This window comes from Lolium perenne, chromosome 4 (assembly GCF_019359855.2).
Source record: "Lolium perenne isolate Kyuss_39 chromosome 4, Kyuss_2.0, whole genome shotgun sequence".
Classification (NCBI taxonomy): Eukaryota; Viridiplantae; Streptophyta; class Magnoliopsida; order Poales; family Poaceae; genus Lolium; species Lolium perenne.
In genome coordinates this window covers 140695853-140722921 of record NC_067247.2, presented here as the reverse complement: position 1 = coordinate 140722921, position 27069 = coordinate 140695853, and the positions used below count along the sequence as shown (strand labels likewise).

Here is a 27069-nt window from a genome sequence, read left to right as displayed (position 1 = left end):
TTCGCCCTCTTAGTCTTGTGCTTCTTCTGAAACCGAGGCAAAAACATAAGACAACTTGCGAGTTATGAATCTTATTAGATGAATAACTGAACAAGTGGCCCCAAGTCTAAGCCAAAGCCAAGTGAGGCAGATCTATATGGAGCACAGAGCTGAAGTACCGAAGACACATTCTTGTAGGTACGCCACCTCTCTTGTCAACGATCCTCTTCATTCAGGTCAGTTACAGACTTGATCTTGTTCCTGTCGTACATATGCTTAAGGCCTTGTTTACTTCTAGGGTATTTATGGGGATGGGAGGGTATTATTTCGTATCCCGGAAAATCCCCACTAGTCCGTTTACTTCTTCGGTTTTGAACGACATAATCCCGAGATATCCCCTCCCATCCCCTTTCATCCCCACATTTTTTGCCTAAATCAAAAACTCTACATCATACTAGTGTATTTTTGGGGAAGGGTATTTGAGGGGATTGGGTGAACACCAAATCCCCTCCCATCCCCATACCTATTGGGAAGAAAAATACGAGAGAAGTAAACAAGGCCTAAGTGTATATATTTTGCGATCCTTTCTGTAATTTCATATGGATAATAAAATTTCCACTGAATAATTCATGTAGCTACATATCAGGTTGCAACTTTCAAGAGCGATGCAAGGTAAACTACCACTTCAGTTTAGGACATTACCAGCAATTTCTCTACCGAACAAGGACTTGGTAGAGGTGGTTTCTCTGTCGTTTATAAGGTGATAACTTCGATTAAGCTCTGATCATTATATTTTATGAATTTTAAATACATGTATTAAATTAAAACTAGTACACAATTTAAGAAGAGCATATAAACAGGGAGTGCTTCCGTTTGGGGATGTGATAGCAGTGAAAAGGCTTAACGCAATGACGGGAACACATGATGAACAGTTTGAGGCTGAGGCGATGGAAGAGAAATTGCTTTGTTATGAGTATCTCCCTAAGGGAAGCCTAGCAAAGTTTCTATCTGGTAGTTTGATAAAATGCAAACACAAAATTCAGCTTTGCCTATTTTTTCTTTTTGAGTGAAACTAAATTATTGGAACTGACTTATCCAATGTTTGCATACAAAGAGTAAGAGAACTTATTTATTTATGCAGGAGAATCTAGTGAACTTCGCTGGCGCCACTATTTTGGAATAATTGAAGGGATCTGTAGTGGTTTATATTACCTGCATGAGGATTGGGGAAGCACTCCTATTATTCACCTGAATTTGAAGCCTAGCAACATACTATTGGATGAAAAAATGTTGCCAAAAATAGCAGACTTCGGTTTTTCAAGGCTATTTGGTGAAGAACAAACAAAAATTTGGATCAATGTATGCTCAATGCATGTACTTCCATAGTTTCTTCTTTAGGAAAGCATGCATTTGTTTGGTTTCGTTTCTATGCACTGCAACTGTTTCGTGTATTTTACCTAGTCTTTCATGCATCAATGTTAAAAGTCATGTGTGATTTTTATGCAGAGGATACATTGCTCCAAATACTATCATACGGGTGACATATCAGTCAAGTCAGATATGTATAGTTTGGATATTTTAATCTTCGAGATTGTCACTGGAATGGGAAACCACCCTGTTCGTACTGACTTATCAGCCTATCGCTTCATTTTTTGTTAAGGAAGCCTGTAAGACTATTACATACACTTCTTTTCGCTTGTGCAGATATGTGGTAATTGGTCAGATTTATGTCTCCATAATCTAATTCCAGCTCTTTGTTTCAACGGTGCAGATACGTGCTAATTGGTCAGAAATGTCTCAAATAGCATCAAAATTCCCGTTACAAGAAACTTGTAGACTCCAACAAGTGAAACAATGCATGAAAATATGGCTGAATTGTGTGCGAACTGACCCAAATAAAAGACCAACCACCAGTCAAGTTATCTGTATGCTTGGAGAATGCTCTATTGCTTCATCTGCAATACTGAACACATTTCCCGCCAATTCATCATTTTCTTGCAAATCAAATATTTCAACAGAATTGCAGGTAAGAACCTTCAACAACATTAGTACCCTATATTTCACTTTAATACTGAATATATAACACTGAGACTTCCTGTGTCTTGGCTACTTTGGTGAATCCTGGAAATGTTCCTTCGTACAACCTACAGGCTAGGTACTACCTTGTACCCAAGGGATGTCCAGTATGATGTTATATGTACAATACAAGTTCAACATTCTACTCAAATAACGCGGACTTATTTTCCCAATTGTAGGTGGTTAGTTCAAAGGGCGGATGATGATTTGTGGAAGCCATTTCCTGATCCTGTAAATGAGCACAGAAGGAAGCTCATTGTTCAAGTGGTCACAACATCCATGATCCTAGATGGATCCACTTTGATTGCTATCAGGATGCTATTATAGATGTTTTGGTTGAAGCGGAAACGTTTGAGGAGGCTTTTACCGTAATCAAGAAGTTCATGTTAAATGTGCACGGCATTTAGGTTCCCTTGAATAACATCCACTAGCCACCCTTTCTACTGGGTTCGGCCTAGGAGGGCCGGATGAAGAGTTGGGCTGCGCCGGCTGAAAAACTAATTTGGGGGCCGTGGCTGGGCGCGATTTTTGGCGCCGGCTCTCCAGGCCTTTAGGGGGACGAGTGGAGATGGGTAAACACCCGAAGACCATAAAATTTTGAACTATTTAGCTCCGCATTAGGTCTGTCTTCTAGACCAGGTGGTCAATATCGAGGCCGAATTTCTCATCAACGGCAAGGAAAAAGCCCCCCCCCCCCCCCCCCCCCACCCACCCCCACACACACAGATCCAAACAGGCCATGAAACAATTTCCATATATTATGACGTGGCATTTTCATTTAAAAAAGGACAAGTGCCCAAGTGGGCTGTCAAGAAAAAAAAAGGTATAAGAGACAAGTGGGCTGTCAAGAACAAAAGGTAGAAGAGGCAAGGGGGAAGTTTTTGATTGTGAGCATGGTGGCCATTATTATAGATTAAGGACCGCTTGGTTTCAAGTCTTGGTCGTTTATTGGCAATGACATATGTACTTGTGCCATCTGCAGCCAGCTTAATACTACTAGAGAGCATCTTACAAAGGGGTACATATGTTACACAAGCGGTTAATCGGGGCAGCTGCAAAAGTGTCCTCTGAGACAATGCACGGTGATTTGAGTAGATAAGAGTTTTGTGGTAGAGATCCTTGGTAACTGTGTCTTCTGTCCTAATCCAAAGCAAGGTGCAAGCACGATGCTCAGGAGGTAAATCTTCTCCGTTCTGCCTTGACCGTTTAGTCGGACTTGGTTTTGGCACTCAATCTCAACGGCTATTTCATCTGCACTTCAGTTTTAATACAGTAGTATTGTATTCCACGACATTTTTTCCCCTAGAACCGCGTAATAATAATGGAGACGCGCTAACTTGGAAAATATCTCTCGTTCACGCGGACTCGCCATCGAGGAAAGGCAGTGTGTGAAATATTTAAAGCAGTGGTGATACAGAAAAGGTTCGGCGAGCATCCCTATTGGTTAGAGTGAAGTCAACTCATTCTGGTCTCCACGAGACCACGACCTATATCCAGATCTAACTGGGTTGCTCTATATACATCCCACCCAGCTGCGGCTAGCAAGGAAACCATTCCTCTCAGTAGCTCATCCCCGATTCGTTCAATCACTCTGCTCTCCACAACTGCTACAGGATCCCGCAAGCGTTCCATCTTCTCCAGCTGGTTAGTGCTTTTAATTTGGAAGCTGATTGTTTTCAGATGTCCTTGCTTCCAGCAACCATGCTAATGACTTGCTTTCCAAAAGATCCTTGTATGCTTAGCCTTGTGCATTTAGATCTGTCTTTGCTCTAGTATAAGATAAATTTTTGTAATCTGTAGCCTGTAGAAGCTCTCACCAAATCTTCTTAAACCATCAGAAATGGCCAACAAGCCGTCCGTTCTGAGCACATTACCGAAGGAACTGCCGCTGGACTTTCTGAAGACTAGCACCGACCAGTTCTCAGAGGACCGTATTCTAGGTGTAGGAGCATTCGGAACAGTTTATCTGGTATGTTTGATGCCTGTACACCGTCTGCCCTTGTTCGAAGTTTGTGAAACAGATGCCAGTATTTGCTGAAAACATGTTTCTGAGAAAGTATCTGTGCGGTTGAACAGGGGATTATGCCAGATGGCCAAAAGATTACCGTAAAGAAACTCGTAGAGAACTCGCCACTTGGACGCGACAAAGTCTTTTCCAACGAGGTTACAAATATTATGGCTCTCCACCATAAAAATGTAGTGAAGATGGTTGGATTCTGCCATGAAGGCCAAAAGAAAGTGGTGCTGAACAATGGAAGATATATTGTGGCAGATATTGTTGAAAGTTTACTCTGCTACGAGTATTTATCTCAGGGAAGCCTTCAAAAGAATCTTTTTGGTATGTATTTCTATCCAATTGTTTTACAAACATAATTTAAGATTCTTAAAATGTTTACACCATATATTTGCGTTTGGACACCGCTGTAACTTTTCAACGCTAGACAACTATAAGAAACATCCGTACCATTCCGTATTATCAAAAGGAGAGGTTGTTATTTGACTGAATTTTACCGTCTCTCAACACATTTGGTCATATTGGCATCCTGAGAAAATAGTACTACTGGAAGTCATTATCTCAGTGTACTTACATAATTCAATGTTTCACCTTTTCAGAAGTAGACATTAAAATGGATTGGGACACACGCTTCAAAATAATTAAGGGGATCTGCGATGGTCTAGCCTTCGTGCATAGCATTAATGTTGTCCATATGGACCTTAAACCTGAGAGTATATTGCTGGATGACAAGATGGTACCGAAGATTGCGGATTTTGGTCTCTCGAGGCTCTTCGGCCAAGAACAGACACGGATGAACACACAAAATGTTGTGGGATCATAGTAAGCCAAACACCAACCGCCATAGCATTTTGTTCCTTAATAATCAAGTGAACTGCATTTTAATCTCTCCAGTAATACTCACTGAACTCTTATTGTCAGTGGATACATAGCTCCGGAGTATCTATACAGAGGTGAAATCTCCAAAAGTTCAGACATATATAGCTTAGGTCTATTAATCTTGGAGACCACCACAGGACAGAAGAATTGTCCCAGCAACGAACCGTCTGCGGTGCAATTTATAAAAAGTGTAAGAGAATTATTACTTAACTATTTGACGACTGATATTTGTAGATGCTTATATTACAATTGGTTAATATTATCTCGAAGGATCACATTTCTGATTCTGCATGTAGGTACGTGAAAATTGGACACCAGAGCACATAGTGTTCCAGTTCTCACGTTCTGATGGGGATTGCCTCCAGCAAGTAAAAAGGTGCATCGAAATTGGACTAGAGTGTGTGGAGATCGATCGGCAGAAGAGACCTACCATAGAAAATATTCTTGACAGGCTCAACGGACTATGTTCAAGTACAAGCTGAATGTGCTACGCGGTATGAAATTATCTGGTCACACGGTGTCTCTCTGTTGTGATGATTTAGCTTTATTAGAATGCAAGAGGAAAACTGTTATTCTCTCCAATGTATCACTGTTATTAATTTTCATAACTACTTAGTTTATGCTACCTTTCATCTGGTGCTAACATACCCTATATATATGAAATTTCAGATCTGCAGTCTACAGGGAGCATTAAACCTGGGTCTTTTTAGGAGTGGATGCGGTAGAAGGAAGAGCATGCTCTGTTAATACTACAATGACTTTATTTCTGAAATTTATTCGTTATGATGTAATGTGGTAAAATTGTATTTCGTACGGCTCAAATACAATGTTGTTGTTTCTTCAATGTCAGTACTCAGTACAATTGTTCAAAGTAACATTTTATTTTTCCTGGCTAGATGAGAGTTTGTTTGGTTCCTAGCAAACATATCCATTTAATTTACGGCATGCTTAAGTTAGCCATGCCTGACTAAGATAAGCTTTCTGATAACTACTTCTCATACTCCATAGACATGAGAAATGTTTACCTCTTTCTAGCCGTGATGTCAATCCAAAATCAAGTTGACAATGGCCGTCTTTAAATGGAAGCGGGAACAGTGGTCTATACCATTAGGAGTTCGACCTGTTATTTAAGGAAGGATTACCGTTCGTACCCTGGCACTCCAAGAAAAAGGATACGGGTACCAAAAATTTCTAACATTAGTTTGGACTTTCTGTCCCCCAATGTATGGTGCCTTTGTTTATCTTTTGATTTTTAGGAGAAATTATTCCTTATCTTCTGGCCTCTTTATCTAAATGAAAAATATAATAGCACTTTATTTATGGAGGTAGCGTTTTGGTTCATAGCAGCAAATGCTCCCATTATACAAAATAATTAAAAAAATGTCAAAAAATTCTGATTTTTTTTATGTACATCGTGACATTCTATGTTAGTGCACAAGTTTTCGTGGAGAAAGAACATTTTATGTGGCGTGTACAAAAAAGATTAAAAAAATGTCCTGTGCGTAGTCGTGTTATAGCATCAAAATTTGTTTTTTTTACAGGAGCCACAACTTTTTGTAGTTCTTTTTAAAACTTGTGTACGAGCATAAAATGTGTAGTTGTACAAGAAATTTTTTAGTTTAGAATTTGCTGACACTTCGAAATGTAGATTCACATAACGGGAGCAAATGCTGCTATAAGCCAAAGTGAATATTCCTTTATTATACCGTTGCAGTCTCTCTGGATGAAACTGCACGATTGCGTGTCATTCCCAATGGGGGAGCTTATCTCCCATTCTCTCTTCTCTCCTATCATGCACCACATCCTCGTCTCATGATGGGAGCATGCCCCTTCCTTGAAATCCCTCCCTGGCGGAACGTTTGTATTTGGAAGGAAAATAATAATAATGTCAAAGTTTCCCCATGCCCATGTGTTGGAAAAAATGCCTAATCTATGTTGGTTATTGGTAGGTATGGTCAGTATCATAAGTAGTATCATGCACATCATGTTAATTTTTTTTAATGTGGTATAATAATAAATGAAGAGATAGAGGAGATAGTAGTATCGTAATGTGAAAATAGTACTCCAAGAAAAAGAATATGTCGTCTTTATGAGATACAAATGTCAAACCTAGCGTTTCAACTCTGGTGGGATGGAGATACAACCATCCTCCTAACTACCCCTTAATTATAACCATGGGACTTACTCATAATAATATTGTTGAGAAAACACACTTTCTACTGTGCAAGCATCATCAAGTTTAAAAGTTACTAAGAAAATGGAATTTCTTAGATGTTCTTTTTTTGACTAAAGAAGAACACTTCGTTTAGGAAGTGGTCCCTTTAATGAAATATTCTTGTCTGCCTTGTTGATCATCCCAACTAGATGACTACTAATTGATCTGTCATTTACTATTACTCCCTCCATTTCTAAATATAAGATGTATAATTTTTGGCACGGAAATTAAAAAACACACGTGTAGAAAAAAATATGCAAGGTTTTTGACGGGATTAATCTTGGACAATTGACATGATAAAATAGAGGAGTAGATAAGGAAACACAAGCAATTTCCCCAAAAAAATATCCACAAAGGTTGTCCAATGCAATATACGAAATAAAGGATTTTGGAGCCTTTTCTCAAAAAACTATAAGCCTTATATGTAGGAACGGAGGGAGTATAAGTATGCCATGTTGTATTTTTGTTGTAATTTATATGCATTAAGGATGTGGTTTTATTGTTTTAGTGGTAGGTTGTTCCACTTATTGTCGTTGGCCTTGTCGATTACCTCAATGATCATGATGTCTACCATTCATCCAATTTTTCGTAAGTATATATACATGAATTAAAGTTTGCTATAAAGTTAGTTCTTCAACATTTGACTAATGAAAATAAATCTTTGCTTTATTGTTTGTGTATGTGACAAGTGTTCACAGCTACTACCTCTGTTTCATAGAATAAAGCCTATTTTTTTTAAAAAAATGTCAAGCTAAGTAAAATAAAATCTAACCAAACTTTTAGAAATAAAAATAGTCAAAAAGCACGATATTTTGTAGATATTATATAAAATTATATTTCATGATGGATCTAACGGTGTTAAGATTAGATTGTACATATTAACAATTTTTTCCTAAAAACTAAATCAAATTTTAAGTAGTTTGACTTTTCAAAAAAAATAAGCCTTATTTTTTAAAACCGGGAGTAGTAATATCCTTGTACCGTGAAGCTGAATCGCGTCTCAATGGTCTTTTAGGCAGCCAATAAGAGAAGAGTATAAATGCACAAGCTTGATTAACTCTTAGATTTTGAATAGCAGTAATGAGATGCTCATTAAAAAAATGGGAAACTTAGGCCACCATGACCAATGACACACCCCTCGACTATCCAACTGTTGCCTCATCACGCGGACTGATATAGAGGAAGACACTGATGACAATATGATGAAACTCAACAACAAGACCAAAAAATAGCCGTTTTGGAGAAAACCCAAAAAAAAAACTAGCTTGAAAATGCCAAAATTATACTCTATACATCACCTCCCTCCTTTTCAGCAAAAGGGCAATACATTAATATCGAGAAGATATCAAAGTAAACCGGTCTACAACAACTCGCTATTACTAACATGTCGAAACATCGAGAATGCGCACATCCAAGTTATTAAAAGAAAGAACAAGCAAAATATTGATGTAGACCGCTGACGATAACCACTACACTAGACAACACACGATTTGCAAAAAAAGATTCTTTGAATGAGCAGGTCATCTTCGTTTGTTGCTAGAATTAGTCATAAAAGATGCGAAAAGAGAAGCTCAGAGAACCTCCTTCTACGCATGTTCAAAAAAAATAGAAACTCCTTCAATGCCTTCCACAAGGTAGCACATCGAAACAGAGCGATTTTACCACCGGCAACGGTACCTACCGGTGTTACATACCATTCAGTTCCTGCTTTGAGATTGGTGAGCCTTTTGATATTTATCTAATATAAAACTAATAATTAAAACATAAGTGAAACTTTTATAAAATAAAAGTGATACATGAAAACTATTGTTAAACATTGTGACAAAAAGTGAAACTGATGACGCTGCTAACGTCACTCCAGTTTATTTCACAAAAATATTCGTGTTTCAGTTATATTTCAATTATGTTTTAGTTTTATTTCAGAATTTTATGAAAGAATTGTTCACCAAATGAGTGATATCACTGCTGGCATTACTACTGTAGATGCATTTGCCTTTAAAAACAAGTTTTCGGTAGCGCATCGTCATTGTCATGTTCAACCAACTAAGGTAACGGTTTTCACCATGAACTAAAAACTCCATACATCATCCACCTCTTAGTTCCTCTTTAAAACAAAGAAAAATCATAGGAATTCTGGAGGGTAGAAAGGTAGATTCCCTGTCCGTCTGGAAGGATTAGACGACTCCGAGTCAACGCATTACACAGCTCCAGCAAGTCTTCTTTCATAAAATCAATCACCAAAACTTTGCTGTTGGTAGCTGCTGTAGTAGTGTTCCCCATAAGAATCCCATCCCAACAAGCTAAGCAAGCAGCGACCGAGTCAGCAGCAATGGCGGACCTCGCGGTCGGCCTGGCCAAATCGGTGGTGGAGGGGGCGCTGACCAAGGCGCAGTCGGCCATCGAGGAGGACTCCAGGCTCCGGCAGAGCGCGCAGCGGGACCTGGTGTTCATCACCGGCGAGTTCCAAATGATGCAGTCCTTTCTGAAGCTCGCCGACGACGAGCGCGCGCGGAACATCGTGGTGCGGACCTGGGTGCGGCAGATCCGGGAGCTCGCCTACGACGTGGAGGACTGCATCGAGTTCGTCCTCCACCTCGACAAGAAGTCCCAGTGGTGGCGCCGCATGCTCCCGCCCTTCATCGCGGCGGCCACGCAGCCGCTCGACGAGGCCATCGCCGAGATACGGCAGCTCAAGGCCCGGGTCGAGGATGTGAGCTCCAGGAACGCGCGGTACAGCCTCATCAGCGACTCCGGCTCCAAGCCCGCCGTCGTGCAGCAGCAGCCACCCGCGGCGGCGCGCGCCGCCATGGGAGCCGCGGCGTTCAGCATGCTCGTCGAGGCCACGGATATCGCCAAACGGCAGCATGGGGATCTCACCCAGCTCATCACCAAGAAAGACGACGGTCTCCAGGTAATCTCCGTGTGGGGGACGGGCGGCGATCTCGGCACGCTATCCATCATCAGGAAGGCGTACGAGGATCCAGAAATTTGCCAAAACTTCAGCTGCCGTGCCTGGGTGAAGCTCACGCATCCTTTCAGCCCCCTGGAGTTCATCCGGAGCTTGAAGGTTCAGTTCTATGCAAACTCTTGCAAAGAACCAGGATCGAGCAACCGTGTAGGAGTACTGAAGATGATGGAGGCCACTCAAGACGATCTGGAAACATTCATGAAGGATCTCGACAGCAAGAAGTACATCATCGTCTTAGAAGATGTGTCCACCATTGTAGATTGGGATGCTGTCAGAATGTTTATTCCCGGCAGTAAGAAAGGCAGCTGTATCATTGTGTCAACACAACAATCCGAAATAGCAAGCGTCTGCGTGGGATATCCCTACCAAGTGTTGGAGCTGAAGCAGTTCTCCAACGAGCACTCGGTTTATGCCTTCAGAGAGGTAAAGCCTAGAACATCCTCATTTACATACAGCAAAATTACTTGCGCAAATTCTCTTTTAGTCATCATCTTAGATATTAATGACTACAATTACCAATACACACATTTACCCATGGGCATTCATCTTCTAACTAAGTGCAAATGGACTTTCACTTGGGGGCACAAACTTTCCAAAGAAAATTAAATGCAAATTAAACTTCCAACATCAAAATTCAACTTTCAAATTGGTAATGGAGGCTCTCGACTCCTCGAAATAGGCTTTGGCCCTTCTTTAGAAATAAAGCAACCACATCAATACAAGGTTCAAGAACAACGAAAACCCAAAAAAGTCTGCTGGGGCAACAACATCACAGACATGTCCAAGCTAAAAGTCTGTTGGGGCAACTCAGTGGCTGGACTACGTAGATAGATGGCGTGCCGCTGTTATTGGATCCTCCAGCATGCCGTCCAGCCAGTCCTTGTCCCGCTGCCTACTGAGCGGGTACCAATGCTGCAAAAACGCCAAGAATTTGAATACAGAGTCAGAGCCTGTCTCAGAAAGATACGCTCAATCACCATCTTGTTGTTGATAGTCCAAAAGGTCCAATTCATATCAGCAAACACTAACCAGAAGAGGTGCCTCCTCCTACCGGTACGGTTTGCGTTTAACTCCAAGAACTCGCCTAGGTCTAGTGCCTGCCACTCAGCCCCAGCGCCTCGAGGACAAAGCTCCATAGGAACTGGGCCGCAAGACAGGAGAACATAATGTGGGTCGTTGACTCTGGAACCGCACACAACGGGCACAGGCCGTTCCTGGGCCCGTGTCGCACAAATATCTTAATCTTCAGAGGTAGCGGAGCTTTCCAGAGTGGGGAGGTCAAAGTAAGAGAGAGCCCTCTAAATAGGGAGGGCCCTGTATGCTGACCTAACAGTGAAGGACCCCAATGCGGACACAATATCAATATCATGGAGTCTGCAAGGCGATCCTAGGCCAAGGCCTCACCCGGTGTAAGGACCCATCGGAATGGGAGCATCCACATAGCTTGTGCTGTGACAGCCACCAATAACATCAGGTCCGAGCATATCCCAAATAGGTCCGGGAAGTCCGTCCTAAGAGGACGCCCATCATGCCACGGATCAAGCCAAAACAGGGTACCCTATGGAGAGGGTAATCCCTGTCCTGACCTCATGCTTGATATCCTGGAGGTTCTCCAAAACAGAGATCCCTCCCTACGCTCACACGCCAGGAGCGGGTGGTCTTGTAGGTATTTGGCTTTAACAAGCTTAAGGCAAAGGCCCCCGGCCCCTATTGTCCTTAAGGATCCACCAGGTCCATTTCAGCATCAAGGCCACATTCATGTGCCAAGATACATATGTCCCCAAGGTCTTTGGGGGCGCACACATCAGACCACCTTCACCATGTGGTATTTTTGTTGGCCGGTTCGGTCCTGCCATAAGAAGCATAATAACTCCTTATTGAAGTTGTCATGCACTCCCTCTGGGAGGATATACATCCCCATGGTGTACATGGAGTGGCGAGATAGGCAAGAGTCGATGAGCACCGTCTTGCTAACTTTAGAAGTAAGCCTTCCGCACCACGCCTCAGCCTTCAACATAACTCGCCCAACCAAGGGGTCTAGGTCCTGGACAAGGATCCTAGAGTCTCTAACCGGCATCCCCAGATAGTTCATAGGGAAGGCTGACAATCTGTAATTTAGGTTGTCAGTGATACGATGTTGCTCCTTGGGGCTATACCCCATGATCACAACCTCGCTCTTACAGAAGTTGATTTTGAGTCCCGACATGGCCTCAAAGCAAAGGAGAAGGAACTTGACATTGATAATTTCAAGTTCCGATTCCTCCACAATGATCATGGTGTCACCCGCGTATTGGAAGTGGGTAATACCGCCCCCAGGGATAAGGTGCCCTACCACACCAGAAATATGGCCGGAGATCTTAGTCCTCTCTAGGATATCCGCAAGGGCATCCACCGCAGCATTAAATAGGATGGGTGATTGATCCACTTGTCTCACCCCACACGCCGGCCTAAAATAGGGACCGACTTCCCTGTTAGTATTAATGGCGGTGCTCCCACTCATGGCTACATGCATGATCCAACCAGTCATCCCGCCGTCGACTCCACGTCGTTGGAGGACCTATATTAAAAATGTCCAATCCAAACAGTCGTAGGCCTTCTGGAAATCCAACTTCAAGAAGACACCCTTATGGTCTCGACTCTTAACCTCATGAATGGGAAACTAACAACTTTCCATAGCATAGAAGGAAAACTAACAATGGCCTACGACACTGTCTTACAACAACTTTCCATAGCATAGAATGGAAAAACTATGGCTCACCTGCAGGTGAAAGAAGGTACTGTGCACAACGAGTTACCTGCACTTCTCACTGGTGGAAGAGGATGTGGAATCGATTCCATCGACATCTCTTTGTTCTCCTTCCATATGTTTTTAGTGATTTGCTTACCAGCATATATTTCCTTTAGATTCCTTGTTGTTTTTTCATTAATCAACCAAAGCTACTGAAATTTTCACTTCTTCATTTCAGAAATGAAACTACCAAAAGTAGATCGGTTACACTTTCATGTCTTTTATTTCTTGTTATGTACTTAAACTTGATTTCGGTGATGTTATTTGGTAATGCCTGCTTGTTCTCATCAGTTTGACTTCGGTTTCTTATTATCAGGGATCTCAAGGTGATAGAGAGAAAGCTGAGGAGATACCACCAGAGAACGGAGTGAGCCCTGCCACAATTCTCACCTCTAAAACAAATGCAGCCAACAACTGGAAGATGAAGTATCCCATAATTGGACGCGAATCAGAAATGAATGAGCTTCGCCAGTATACAACCTTTGCACGTTTTAACTCTCTTCAAGTTATATCTGTCTGGGGAATAGATGGCGTTGGGAAATCAGCTCTTGTGAGAAACTTGTTCTGCGACAGAATTCTTACCGAGGGACTATTTGGGAAGTATGGTTGGGTGGATGTATCGCATCCGTTCAATTTAAGGGACTTTGCTCGGAGCTTACTTTTGGATTTTCATTCTGACTCATTTCAAACCAAGGAGACTATTAATCATGGAGCAATAAGTTTCAAAAACCCCATTCAAGAGTGTCGTGATCTCTTGGAACAACACTATTGCCTTGTCGTCATTGACGATTTGCAGTCCAAGGATGAATGGGACTTGATAAAAACTTCATTATTGTCTAGATCCTCTAAAAGTGTTATCATCGCAATTTCAACCGAAGCAAGCATCGCCACATGTTGCGCGGATAATGAAGAACTTGTGTTTAATGTCAAAGGTCTTCAAGCTGATGCAGCCTTTGATCTCTTCCACCAGGAGGTGTGTTTACTCATAAGAAACTTCTCTCTGTTTTAGGACCTTATCTTTAGTTTCCAGTATCATGTTCTTACAATCATAACTCGTCATTGTTTTTTCCCCTTTGCTTATGAGATGAAGACATACTAACATAAAACTGAGTATTATCTTAGATATCTAGTTTGGGAAATTTATCGCTTTTGAAGTCGGTTGTAGACTGTTTTGGAGACATTGACATTGCTGTTAAAATATTGCATAAATGTTTTCCAGTTTTGTTCAGTTTCGTAATGTTACATGTCTTTGGTAGCATACTATTCCGTCTTCCCCTTTCTATACCCCTTACTTTTTATTATTATTTATGTATAATTTAGGCATGTCTAATGAATATTCCCATTTGCTTTCACATTATTCTCTTGAATTGATGCATGGATATATACCATGTTTGTGTCTTCCCCTCACTACATATTTTGCGAGTAAAACATCAAAATCCAATGTAATTGGTCTTTACCATAGTAACAACGGTTATTTCTCAAATTGATTGAACAACAGGCAGATAGGAAGAACCCATTATCCAATTTGAAGGATCTCAAAGAAAAACCGAAGCTAATTGACCTTATTCTCAAGTGTGGTGGACTTCCAAAAGTAATAATTGCAATAGCTGGTGTATTGGCTAAGAAGACAGTCACATTAATGCATACCGTGAGTTCTACCCATGGTAGATTCATGCACACGTTGGAGACCAATCCAGAGTACGACAGTCTACGTGGGCTATTCGGTTGGATGTATTCCTACTTCCGCAGTTGCCCGGATTCCCTCAAACCGTGCATCTTTTACATGTCACTTTTCCCCAGAGATCAGAGCGTTCGGCGGAGACGCGTGGTGAGGCGGTGGGTTGCAGAGGGCTACTGTCGGGACACTGAAGACAAATCGGCAGAGCAAAATGGGGAGGTGTTCTTCTCCAATCTCCTCGATCTGAGCATAATCCAGCAACCACCACAGCTAGTCACCACCACCACATTGGGTGACACAAGGATGATCTCATGCCGTGTCAATGGCTTCATCCGTGAATACATTGTCTCACGGCGGATGGAGGAGAACCTTGTCTTTGAGCTGGAGGGCAGCTGCATTGTGACCACCCAACGGACCGGTCGCCACCTCATCATAAGGGATAGCTGGGACAGGGACAAGATTGTGTTTGAGAGCATGGACTTCTCGAGGCTACGATCATTGACTGTGTTTGGGAATTGGAAACAATTCTTCGTCTCCGAAAGCATGAAGCTTCTTCGGGTGCTTGATCTAGAGGATGCATCTGGCGTAGAGGATGCTGATCTCGAGCAGATGCTGAAGCAACTACATCGTCTCAAGTTCATGTCACTGCGTGGATGTAGTGAGATCCACCGTTTGCCAAGTTCATTTGCTCATCTGCAGCAACTCCAGACTCTCGATATCAGGGGCACCTCTATTGGGAAGCTGCCAAGGAGCATCACCAGGCTGCAAAAGTTGCAGTACATCCGTGCCGGCACATCCGTTCAGGCAGAGCAATCATCAACATCATGTATTTCAGTAACCAAATTTTGCGGACCTTGCCACCAAGTTGGTGTTATTGTGCCCGGAGGGATTGACAAACTGACAGCGTTGCACACGTTTGGTGTTGTCAATATTGGAGCATCAGGTGGGAATGTAATCCTAAAAGAGCTCAAAGATCTGACCCAGTTGCGCAAGCTTGGAGTGTCCGGCATCAACAGGAGAAACAGCAAGAAGTTTTTCTCTGCAATCTCAGGTCATGTCCATTTGGAATCCTTGTCAGTGCAGCTGGACAAGGACAGTCGAGGTTGTTTGGCTGGCATATTGCTACCTTTGAAGACATTGCAGAGTCTCAAACTGCATGGGCCTGTCGAGAAGTTGCCAGTTTTAGAGATCAACCAGGATAGCAAGCTGACAAAATTGGATTTGGAGATGACCCTATTGACAGAGACTGAAATAGAGCTCATTCACAGTCTACCCAAATTATGCACTCTTCGTATCAAGCAGCTCCAAAATAGCAAGCTTGCTTTTTGTGTCAAAAAGAATGGCCTTGAGTTGCCCACTTACGAAAAGGTCAAGGTCCTCGAGATTGCTTTCAGCTCCAACTTAGATGTTACTTTTGGAGCAAACACAATGAGAAGTCTTGAGCTGCTGAAGGCTCACTGCTGCAATGGGTCTTCGGTGAAGTTCTCCGGCCTGGAGAATCTATCTCAACTGAAGGAAGTCTTGCTGAAGGGTTGCTGTGACGACAAGCTGAAGGAAGAGCTGCGGATCCAACTCAACGGTCATCCAAAGAAACCGACTCTGAAGCTGGAGGCATAACCACGTTCGTCCTGATGGTCATGGATACTGATCTCTGAATGGACATTGTCTCTGTTCATTTTTCTTACTTTTTTTTCTCACTCTTTTTTCGATCCTGAGTTCAACTTAGCATGTACAGCAACGGAGGACGTATCCTATGCACCTGTCTATTTGGTGAAACCTGTGCACCAACCTACAAAATACATGCAAATATACTGTAAAAAATATGTTTATGGAGGTTGATATATCATAGATCTACAATGCCACAAAATTTCGATTTCAAGATCCACGCACATATCACGAAAAAAGACTAATCATGTTTAAATAGTACTTATTTCTAGTTGGGCTATGAATTCAGTACATTAATATCACATGAGCTAAATTTGTTATTTTTATTTTTCAAGATCTGTCTAAGTTTCGATCAAGTTTTCTTTCGTAGCATTGCAGATATATGTTGTGTCTACGTGCTAAATTATTTTCATTTTTTTTCTGCAACTTTTTTAATGTACTTTATATGTTGGGTGCATAAGTTTCACCAAATGGACGGGTGCGACCGTTGAGCTTTATAATCTGTCAGAAAAGTACATTAGTTGTGAGTATGATTGTTTTGCATCGTCAGGAGAAGAAGTAAAAACAATACATACCTGATTTATCTTCCAAGTAACAAAGGGATTTAACTGGGGATATTGGCGTGGTGGGTCTGTGGATGTAGATGGAGATGGTGGGTGTACGCTCTGGACGTGGTGGAATCTGATGAAACCAGCTCCGCTCGCTGTAGAGAGAGAGGCGGCCAGGGGAAAAGTGGTGGTTTGGCCGGCCAGATCCGCCGGTCCGGCATCCATCTTGGCCTGGGGAAACGGGAGGATCCCGGATCTGTTCTTGGATATCAGGATGTGTGTCGTACTCTGAATTTTTTGGGGTGACTGAAACACCCATACTCATAGGTTGCCAGAATTAGAACCCTAACTAGAGATGACCGTTGGGACAGCGTCTAGCGACACGGGTGGCGATCTCGCCACCCCAACGCCGGCAAGGGCGCCGACGGCAAGTGAGGGGGTTTGCTCACCGGAGTGGCTCAACGGGAGTCGCTTTTGGATGTTGCAGTGACGACGAGGACGAGGGAGATGAAGAAGGGAGTTCGTTGGCCGGAGACAGTTCCAAATCGGTAAAGTACTTCTGTCGCACACCGTCGCCGGTAAGTGATACAGATCTCGTCGAGGACACGGCGGAGCTGACGCAGAGACATCTCAAGAGGATCAAACGCCGGGATGGCCAGCGTCTAGCGGCCAGAGCGGCGATGCTGCTCTCGATGTCGGAAGTTAAGATCTCGCTTCTTTCTCTGCCGATGGGCAAGAACATTGGTACGACCAAGTTCAGATCAATGCCGGTGCTAGAACCTTCCGTTTTCTTGGATGATAATACTGTGGGTTGGACTGTCGTTCGCCGGAGACGTTGGTCGCCGGCGATCGATGTGAATACATAAGATCCGAGAAAACAGGCAATTTCAAAAAACCATGCCGTGGGCCTGTTGAGGTTGCGGGCTGGTGTAAACAACAATCTGAATTTTCCTGGTCCAAATCTCGCACGGCAGGGAGAATCCTTTTCCTCTCGATCGAACGGCGATCGGGGTCCCAGACTGGTAAAGGTTGGAAACGCCGTCGCTGGACGTGCCTTTCGCAATCTGTTAGGGTTAGCCTGGAAAAAGTGTGAGACCGGTGCGCCTGTTGTGTCGTGGCGGCGTCTCGACAGCTCCATGAATGGCGATGGCGGCCAGGGGGGTTTCAACCCGGGGCGTGGCGGATTCAACACTGGGCGTGGAGGCTACGGCAATGGTCGTGGTGGCTTCAACACAGGGCGCAGCGGATACGGCAATAATCGGAGCGTCCATGCTGCACGAGGCCGTCATAATCACGGTGGTGTGCGTGGCGGCCATGGCTTCGGTGCAGGCCGGGGTTTCCAAGGTAACTTTGGCAGTAATGGATTTTGAGGGGGTCGAAATTACGTTCATGGCGAGTCTAGTGGCACGGCGGGCATGGGTTCTCGTCACCATGATGAGAATTGGGGAGGTACAAATGCAAATTTTCAGAGAAGTGTAAACTTCAACAACAATAATAGAGTTGGTTATGGTGGAAATCAGCAGCGATGGAATACGGGGCGTGTGGGGGTTTTCAGAATCGCCCTCGTGCTAATGGGATGGGTGCAACATAAAGGAATGGCATTGACGCTGATCTCTTGCAGCAGACGGTGCAGGCGGTTGTTGCGGCGGTGACGGCTGCTACAAAAATTACTGAACCACCGGCAGTGACGGTACCACATGTTGTTGTTGTTGCTGATGACATGGGTGCGGCTACGGGTCAGCAGGTGGGGATGCCGGTTGCGGCACCAAATGCTAGTTCTCAACAACCAACAGTGATAAGTCAGGGGACTCATGATACTCAAGGAGCTGGAGCAAAAGGAAAAGATAATGAGGGACATGGTCCTCTAAAGAAAAAGAAGGAGGATAAAGCGGGATGTTTTCGTTGTAAGAAACCTGGACACTATATTGATGATTGTCCTACACCCTTCTGTGATCTATGTGAGTCTATCCATCATGCAACCCTAGCTTGTCACCTTTTGAATGCTTCAAAGCCCCCACCAACTATTCATGGATATGCAAATAAGGCACTTATGTTCTTTGAACTTCCATGTGGTGCTTTTAAGACCAAAGCTGAAAATCCAAAGTTGGCCAAAGTAACTGTTGATGGAGATGCCATGACTATACCCGAAATAATTGAACAGCTAAAGAAGATTGTACCATCTGAGATGTTTAATTGGGAAATGTTCCATTTCAGAGATAATGTATTCAGAGTTAAACTCCCAAGTAAGCAGGAAGTTCAGAGATTGAAGAATTTTGGTACTTATATATGCGCACAGACAGAGAATCTTGCTTGACTTTTGACCTCTGGTCATCTTTGGAGGAGCCACTGTATATGTTAGCAGAAGTATGAGTTCGTGTTTCAGGTTTGCCATCGGATATTAGGTCAGATACCTATCCTTATGGGGAGTAGGAACTCTTTTGGAAAGACCCTGGATGTTGATATGGCATATACTCGTAATAACAAGATGCTTAAGACCAAGATTGGATGTTTAGATCGTAGTCTTATTCATGCAGATAGTGATGTTTTCATTAGAAAAGGGTTTTAAGTTACGTTTTGAAGTGGAGACAACTCAAGGTTCCCAAGAAGTGAATATGGTAGAAGCAAATAATGGTAACGATGGGAATGATGATGCACATCATGGAGAAGAAAATAATGGTGGTGGTAATGCTATGGATATGGATCCCAAAGGATTGGATGAAGGCAATACATCAAATAACAATGGTCAAGAGGGTTCATATGAGAATAATGGGGTGGATGAGATGCAAGTGCAATCTAATCATATTGATGCGATTTAGATTGGGACTATGAATGTGCAAATTACCCCTACAGGTATCCTCCCATATGCCAAAAATTCGGGTAAAAAAGACCTATTTTTTTAGCCTATATCTCATGTTCAAAATCTGGTACTAAATGAAATTTTTTGCACTGATTTTAATGTAGATGGCATGCCCAGCTTATCCACCTCGGGATTGCCCCAGGTCGGAGGCGTGGCAGCTGCTGCAGCGTTGCCATTGGCTGACAGCCAGCTGTGGGCTGTGCAGTCTGTGTCGCGGCATGATACGTCTCCAACGTATCTATAATTTCTTATGTTCCATGCTAGTTTTATGACAATACCTACATGTTTTGTTCACACTTTATATCGTTTTGATGCATTTTCCGGAACTAACCTATTAACGAGATGCCGAAGTGCCAGTTCTGTTTTCTGCTATTTTTGGTTTCAGAAATCCTACAAAGGAAATATTCTCGGAATTGGACGAAATCAACGCCCAGTATCTTATTTTTCCCGGAAGCTTCCAGAGCACCGAAGAGGGACCAGAGGGGAGCCAAGGGGCCCCACCCCACAAGGCGGCGCGGCCAAGGGGGGGCGCCCCCCTGGCCCCACCAGGACTCCTCCGAGGCTGCCCTTCCGCCTATATAAAGCCTCCGTCGCGAAAACCCTAAAGGAATAAGCCACCGGACGAGAAAAGTTACGCAGCCGCCGCCATCGCGAAGCCAAGTTCGGGGGACAGAAGTCTCTGTTCCGGCACGCCACCGGGACGGGGAATTGCCCCCGGAAGGCACCTCCATCGACATCACCGCCATCTCCATCGACGCTGCTGTCTCCTATGATGAGGAGGGAGTAGTTCTCCATCGAGGCTGAGGGCTCTACCGGTAGATATGTGGTTCATCTCTCTCCCCCATGATGTGATCTATATGAATGTGTAGATGTTACTCTTGTCTATTATGCTCTAGAGGTTACTTAAATACGAATTCCGTATGTTGTGGAGCTTGTTAACTCCGGCTTGAGGGAGCTCTTGTAGCCCTACATAATGAATGGTGTTTGTCATCCAACAAGAGAGTGTTTTAGAGTAATACTTATGTGTTCATCTATGTGATCGTGAGCTTTGCAATCTAGATGTCTTATGTTATTCAAGTGGATTTTACTTATGTGATCTCCGGAGACTCCTTGTCCCACGTGTGTAAAGGTGACAGTGTGTGCACCGTGTGGGTCTCTTAGGCTATATTTCACAGAATACTTGTTCACTGGGTTATGATTTGAGTTGGATGTCTCTATGAAATTGTGGTGTGTTAGTACCTCCTATGAATGCTCACAGTGACAGCGTGGGGTGTTCATTAGTACTTGGGAATACATCTTTAAGGTTTGCTTTGCAGCCCTACACGGTGAATTAGTGTTCGTTATCCCGCCAGAGAGTAATTCGGAATATCATAGTGAAGTGCTTATTTATATTCAATTATGATTGCAATGTTGAGAGTGTCCACTAGTGAAAGTAGGATCCCTAGGTCTTGTTTCCGAATAGAAAAGTTACACCACAGAGAATTGCCTCCCACGCCAGCAAGCTATTTTCTGGCACCGTTTTCAAAAAGTTCTGCTACATGTTTACTTGCTGCCATATTTATTTCAGATTGTTATTACCACTCATATTAATCTATATCACTTGTATTTCACTATCTCTTCGCCGAACTAGTGCACCTATACATCTGACAAGTGTATTAGGTGTGTTGGGGACACAAGAGACTTCTTGTATCTTAATTGCAGGGTTGCTTGAGAGGAATATCTCTGACCTCTACCTCCCTGCGTTCGATAAACCTTGGGTAGTTCACTTAAGGGAAACTTGCTACTGTTCTACAAACCTCTGCTCTTGGAGGCCCAACACTGTCTACAGGAATAGAAGCGTGCGTAGACATCAAGCTATTTTCTGGCGCCGTTGTCGGGGAGGTAAGGTAAAAGGTATTCACATCCTCCGACTACTAAGCTATTTCCTAGCACTGTTGCCGGTGTGTGAGTGCTCGAAGATATTTCCTTTAGATCCTGCAATTATATCTTTTTGTTTCTTGTTTTCACTAGTTAGGCTTAATGGAAAACAACAACAAAATGAGAGATCTTTATGAACTTTATCTTGAATTAGGACATGATGTGTTTGAAGAGAGAATTAAAAAACCCATGGAACTTTATATGCATGCTAATGGGAATGTTATTAGTATGAATGCTTTGAACACCATTGTTGCTAATGCTATGGAAAATTCTAAGCTTGGGGAAGCTGGTTTTGATGAGCATGATATTTTTAGTCCCCCAAGCATGGAGGAGAAAATTTTCTTTGATGATACTTTGCCTCCCATTTATGATGATTATAATGATAGTGGTATTTTGGTGCCACCTACTATGGAGGATAAAGGTTATTATTATTATACCATGCCTGCAATTTATGATGATTACAATGATGGTTATGGTAGTTTTACTCCCACTATTACTAATAAAATTGATTATGCTTATGTGGAGAGTAATAATTTTATGCATGTAGCTCATGATAAGAATGTTTCATGTGATAGTTATATTGTTGAGTTTGTTCATGATGCTACTAAAAGTTATTATGAGAGAGGGAAACATGGTTATATGCATCTTAATAATATTAAGTTTCCCCTCTTTATGTTGAAAATTTTGAAGTTGCACTTTCTTTGTCTTTCTATGATAGTAGCTTCATGCTTCAATAACTTGTTTATTTACAATATTCCTATGCATAGGAAGTGGGTTAGACTTAAAAGTGTTTCTTATTTGCTCTTGATGCTCTCTTTTACTTCAACTCTTATTTCTTGCGCGAGAATCATTAAAATCACTGAGCCCATCTTAATTGCTATAAAGAAAGCACTTCTTGGGAGATAACCCATGTTTTATTTTGCTACTGTTTTGTTGTGTCTTGGAAGTTGTTACTACTGTAGCAACCTCTCCTTATCTTTATTTTATTGCATTGTTGTGCCAAGTAAAGCCTTTGATAGTAAGGTTGATACTAGATTTGGATTACTGCGCAGAAACAGATTTCTTACTGTCACGAAATTAAGCAGCCCCGTCTGTAGGTAACTCAGAAAAATCTGTCAATTTACGTGCGTGATCCTCAGATATGTACGCAACTTTCATTCAATTTGAGCTTTTTCATCTGAGAAAGTTAAGTGCCCCAGAAAAATTCGTCTTTACGGACTGTTCTGTTTTGACAGATTCTGCCTTTTATTTCGCATTGCCTCTTTTGCTATGTTGAATGGATTTCTTTGTTCCATTAACTTCCAGTAGCTTTGTGCAATGTCCAGAAGTGTTAAGAATGATTATGTCACCTCTGAATATGTGAATTTTTGATTATGCACTAACCCTCTAATGAGTTTGTTTTGAGTTTGGTGTGGAGGAAGTTTTCAAGGATCAAGAGAGGAGGATGATATAATGTGATCAAGAAGATTGAAAAGTCTAAGCTTGGGGATGCCCCCGTGGTTCATCCCTGCATATTTCAAGAAGACTCAAGCATCTAAGCTTGGGGATGCCCAAGGCATCCCCTTCTTCATCGACAACTTATCAGTTCACTTCTAGTGAAACTATATTTTTATTCAGTCACATCTTATGTGCTTTACTTGGAGCGTCTGTTTGCTTTTATTTTTGTTTTTGTTTGAATAAACTCGGATCCTAGAATTCTTTGTATGGGAGAGAGACACGCTTCGCTGTTTCATATGAACACTGGTGTTCTTAGCTTTACTTTTAATGTTCATGGCGAAGGTTGAAACTGCTTCGTTCATTGTTATTTGGTTGGAAACAGAAAATGCTTCATGTGGTAATTGGTATATTGTCTTGAATAATTTGATACTTGGCAATTGTTGTGCTCAAATAGATCATGTTTAAGCTCTTGCATCATGTACTTTGCACCTATTAATGAAGAACTACCATAGAGCTTGTTGAAATTTGGTTTGCATGATTGGTCTCTCTAAGTCTAGATATTTTCTGGTGAGGTATTTGAACAACAAGGAAGACAGTGTAGAGTCTTATAATGCTTGCAATATGTTCTTATGTAAGTTTTGCTGTACCGGTTCATACTTGTGTTTGCTTCAAACAACCTTGCTAGCCAAAGCCTTGTACTGAGAGGGAATACTTCTCGTGCATCCAAATACTTGAGCCCAAACCTATGCCATTTGTGTCCACCATACCTACCTACTATGTGGTAATTCTCTGCCATTCCAAAGTAAATTACTTGAGTGCTACCTTTAAAATTTCATTCCTTGTCTTTGCAATATATAGCTCATGGGAAAATAGCCTTAAAAACTATTGTGGTAAAGAATATGTAGCTTATGTATCTTATTTCTTATAAGTTGCTTGTTGAGCGATAACCATGTTTCTGGGGACGCCATCAACTTTTACCTTTGTTAAATATCATGTGAGTTGCTATGCATGTTCGTCTTGTCTCAAGTAAGGGCGATTTTCATGATCAAATGGTTTGAGTATGCATATTGTTAGAGACGAACATTGGGCCGCTAACTAAAGCCATGAATCATGGTGGAAGTTTCAGTTTGGACATCAATCCTCAATCTCGTATGAGAATATTATCTGTTGTTGAATGCTTACGCATTAAACAGGAGTCCATTATCTGTTTTCTATGTTGTCCCGGTATGGATGTCCTTGTTGAGATCTATCAAAAACGAGAAATCAAATGCGATCTATCTCCTTGGACCTTTGTACAGGTGGCATAGAGGTACCCCTTTATGACACTTGGTTGAAACATATGTTATGCAATGATAATCCATGTTAATCCAAGCTAATTAGGACAAGGTGCGAGCACTATAGGTATTCTATGCATGAGGCTTGCAACTTATAGGATGTCTTATGCATAATACATATGAATTATTACTACCGTTGACAAAATTGTTTCTATGTTTTCAAAATAAAAGCTCTAGCACAAAAATAGTAATCCATGCTTCCCTCTGCGAAGGGCCATTCTTTTACTTTATGTTGAGTCAGTTTACCCACTTCTTTCTATCTTAGAAGCAAACACTTGTGTCAACTGTGCATTGATTCTTACATACTTGCTTATTTGCATTCATCATATTACTTTATGTTGACAACTATCCATGAGATATACATGTTACAAGTTGAAAGCAACTGCTGAAACTTAATCATCCTTCGTGTTGCTTCAATGATTTTACTTTGAATCTATTGCTTTATGAGTTAACTCTTATGCAAGACTTGTTGATGCTTGTCTTGAAAGTACTATTCATGAAAAGTCTTTGCTATATGATTCAGTTGTTTAGTCATTATCTTTACCATTGCTTTGAATCACTTCATTCATCTCATATGCTTTACAATAGTATTGATCAAGATCATGTTGGCAGCATGTCGCTTAAGAAATTATCCTCGTTATCGTTTACCTACTCGAGGGCGAGTAGGAACTAAGCTTGGGGATGCTTGATACGTCTCCAACGTATCTATAATTTGTTATGTTCCATGCTAGTTTTATGACAATACCTACATGTTTTGTTCACACTTTATATCATTTTGATGCATTTTCCGGAACTAACCTATTAACGAGATGCCGAAGTGCCAGTTCCTGTTTTCTGCTGTTTTTGGTTTCAGAAATCCTACAAAGGAAATATTCTCGGAATTGGACGAAATCAACGCCCAGTATCTTATTTTTCCCGGAAGCTTCCAGAGCACCGAAGAGGGGCCAGAGGGGAGCCAGGGGGCCCCACCCCACAAGGCGGCGCGGCCAAGGGGGGGGGGGGCGCCTGATGCTGTCCAGGACTGGCGCGCAGTTGGCGTGGGAGGTTTAATGGCGGTTGACGGGCTTGGTGGAGTGTCTTGATTCGTCCCCGGCAACGGCGCCAGAAAATAGCTTGATGTCTACGTTCCCCCTCCTTTCCTGTAGACAGTGTTGGGCCTCCAAGAGCAGAGGTTTGTAGAACAGCAGCAAGTTTTCCCTTAAGTGGATCACCCAAGGTTTATCGAACTCAGGGAGGAAGAGGTCAAAGATATCCCTCTCATGCAACCCTGCAACCACAAAGCAAGAAGTCTCTTGTGTCCCCAACACACCTAATAGGTGCACTAGTTCGGCGAAGAGATAGTGAAATACAGGTGGTATGAATATATATGAGCAGTAGCAACGGTGCGTAAAATAGCTTGTTGGCGTGTAGTTGATGGTGGTAGTATTGCAGCGTAGTAACGCAGTAAAAAACGATGAAACAAGCAGTAGTAACTCAGCAGTATTTAGGAACAAGGCCTAGGGATTACACTTTCACTAGTGGACACTCTCAACATTGATCACATAACAGAACAGATAAATGCATACTCTACACTTTTGTTGGATGATGAACGCATTGCGTAGGATTACACGAACCCTCAATGCCGGAGTTAACAAGCTCCACAATTAGATGTTCATATTTAAGTAACCTTATAGTGTAAGATAGATCAAAAGACTAAACCAAGTACTAACATAGCATGCACACTGTCACCTTCATGCATATGTAGGAGGAATAGATCACATCAATATTATCATAGCAATAGTTAACTTCGCAATCTACAAGAGATCATGATCATAGCATAAACCAAGTACTAACACGGTGCACACACTGTCACCTTTACACACGTGCAGGAGGAATAGAACTACTTTAATAACTTTGCTAGAGTAGCACATAGATAGTAGTGATACAAACTCATATGAATCTCAATCATGTAAGGCAGCTCATGAGATCATTGTATTGAGGTACATAGGAGAGAGATGAACCACATAGCTACCGGTACAGCCCCGAGCCTCGATGGAGAACTACTCCCTCCTCATGGGAGCAGCAGCGGTGATGAAGATGGCGGTGGAGATGGCAGCGGTGTCGATGGAGAAGCCTTCCGGGGGCACTTCCCCGCTCCGGCAGCGTGCCGGAACAGAGATTCCTGTCCCCCAGATCTTGGCCTCGCGATGGCGGTGGCTCTGGAAGGTTTCTGTGGTTTTCGTCGAACGTACTGCGTTTTTAGGTCGAAAGGGATTTTATAGGCGAAGAGGCGGCGCAGGGGGGTCGAAGGGGTGCCCACACCATAGGGTGGCGCGGGCCCCCCCTGGCCGCACCGCCATGTGGTGTGGTGGCCCCCTGGCCCCTCTCCGACTCTTCTTCGGTGTTCTGGAGCCTTCCGGGAAAAATAGGAGGTTTGGCGTTGATTTCGTCCAATTCCGAGAATATTGCCCGAACAGCCTTTCTGGAACCAAAAACAACAGAAAACAGGAACTGGCACTGTGGCATCTCGTTAATAGGTTAGTTCCGGAAAATGCACGAATATGACATAAAGTGTGCATAAAACATGTAGATAACATCAATAATGTGGTATGGAACATAAGAAATTATCGATACGTTGGAGACGTATCAGCATCCCCAAGCTTAGTTCTGCTCGTCCCGAGCAGGTAAAACGATAACACAGATAATTTCTGGAGTGACATGCCATCATAACCTTG

At 42.5% G+C, this 27069-nt stretch overlaps 2 protein-coding genes across 3 annotated transcripts; both read left to right on the top strand.

Annotated features, from left to right (window-relative positions):
• The first annotated feature begins 3489 nt into the window (after positions 1 to 3489).
• LOC127294051 (cysteine-rich receptor-like protein kinase 6) lies at positions 3490 to 5843 on the top strand. Of its 2 annotated transcripts, none has more exons than XM_051323799.2 (7): positions 3490 to 3699; positions 3856 to 4024; positions 4132 to 4393; positions 4669 to 4891; positions 4991 to 5138; positions 5245 to 5442; positions 5618 to 5843. In XM_051323799.2, exons 2-6 carry the CDS (start codon positions 3896 to 3898, stop codon positions 5428 to 5430), a joined length of 948 nt encoding a protein of 315 aa, XP_051179759.1. In that variant the 5' UTR covers positions 3490 to 3699; positions 3856 to 3895; the 3' UTR covers positions 5431 to 5442; positions 5618 to 5843. The 2 variants fall into 2 exon arrangements, with proteins under 2 accessions (XP_051179759.1, XP_051179758.1); XM_051323798.2 differs by having other exon boundaries at positions 3491 to 3699; positions 3894 to 4024.
• Positions 5844 to 9348: 3505 nt separating this feature from the next.
• Positions 9349 to 16476, top strand: LOC127294049 (disease resistance protein Pik-2). Its single transcript, XM_051323795.2, has 3 exons — positions 9349 to 10554; positions 13236 to 13892; positions 14418 to 16476. The coding sequence occupies exons 1-3, from the start codon at positions 9493 to 9495 to the stop codon at positions 16212 to 16214; spliced, it is 3516 nt and encodes a 1171-aa protein (XP_051179755.1). The 5' UTR covers positions 9349 to 9492; the 3' UTR covers positions 16215 to 16476.
• The last annotated feature ends 10593 nt before the right edge of the window (positions 16477 to 27069 follow it).

Excerpts from the sequence above, each read along its gene's own strand:
- LOC127294051 (XM_051323799.2), top strand. The coding sequence starts at position 3,896 with ATGGCCAACAAGCCGTCCGTTCTGAGCACATTACCGAAGGAACTGCCG. Across the intron at positions 4,025-4,131 it reads CATTCGGAACAGTTTATCTG|GGGATTATGCCAGATGGCCA; the intron begins GTATGTTTGATG and ends GCGGTTGAACAG. Across the intron at positions 4,892-4,990 it reads CAAAATGTTGTGGGATCATA|TGGATACATAGCTCCGGAGT; the intron begins GTAAGCCAAACA and ends TCTTATTGTCAG.
- LOC127294049 (XM_051323795.2), top strand. The coding sequence starts at position 9,493 with ATGGCGGACCTCGCGGTCGGCCTGGCCAAATCGGTGGTGGAGGGGGCG. Across the intron at positions 10,555-13,235 it reads CGGTTTATGCCTTCAGAGAG|GGATCTCAAGGTGATAGAGA; the intron begins GTAAAGCCTAGA and ends TCTTATTATCAG. Across the intron at positions 13,893-14,417 it reads TTGATCTCTTCCACCAGGAG|GCAGATAGGAAGAACCCATT; the intron begins GTGTGTTTACTC and ends ATTGAACAACAG.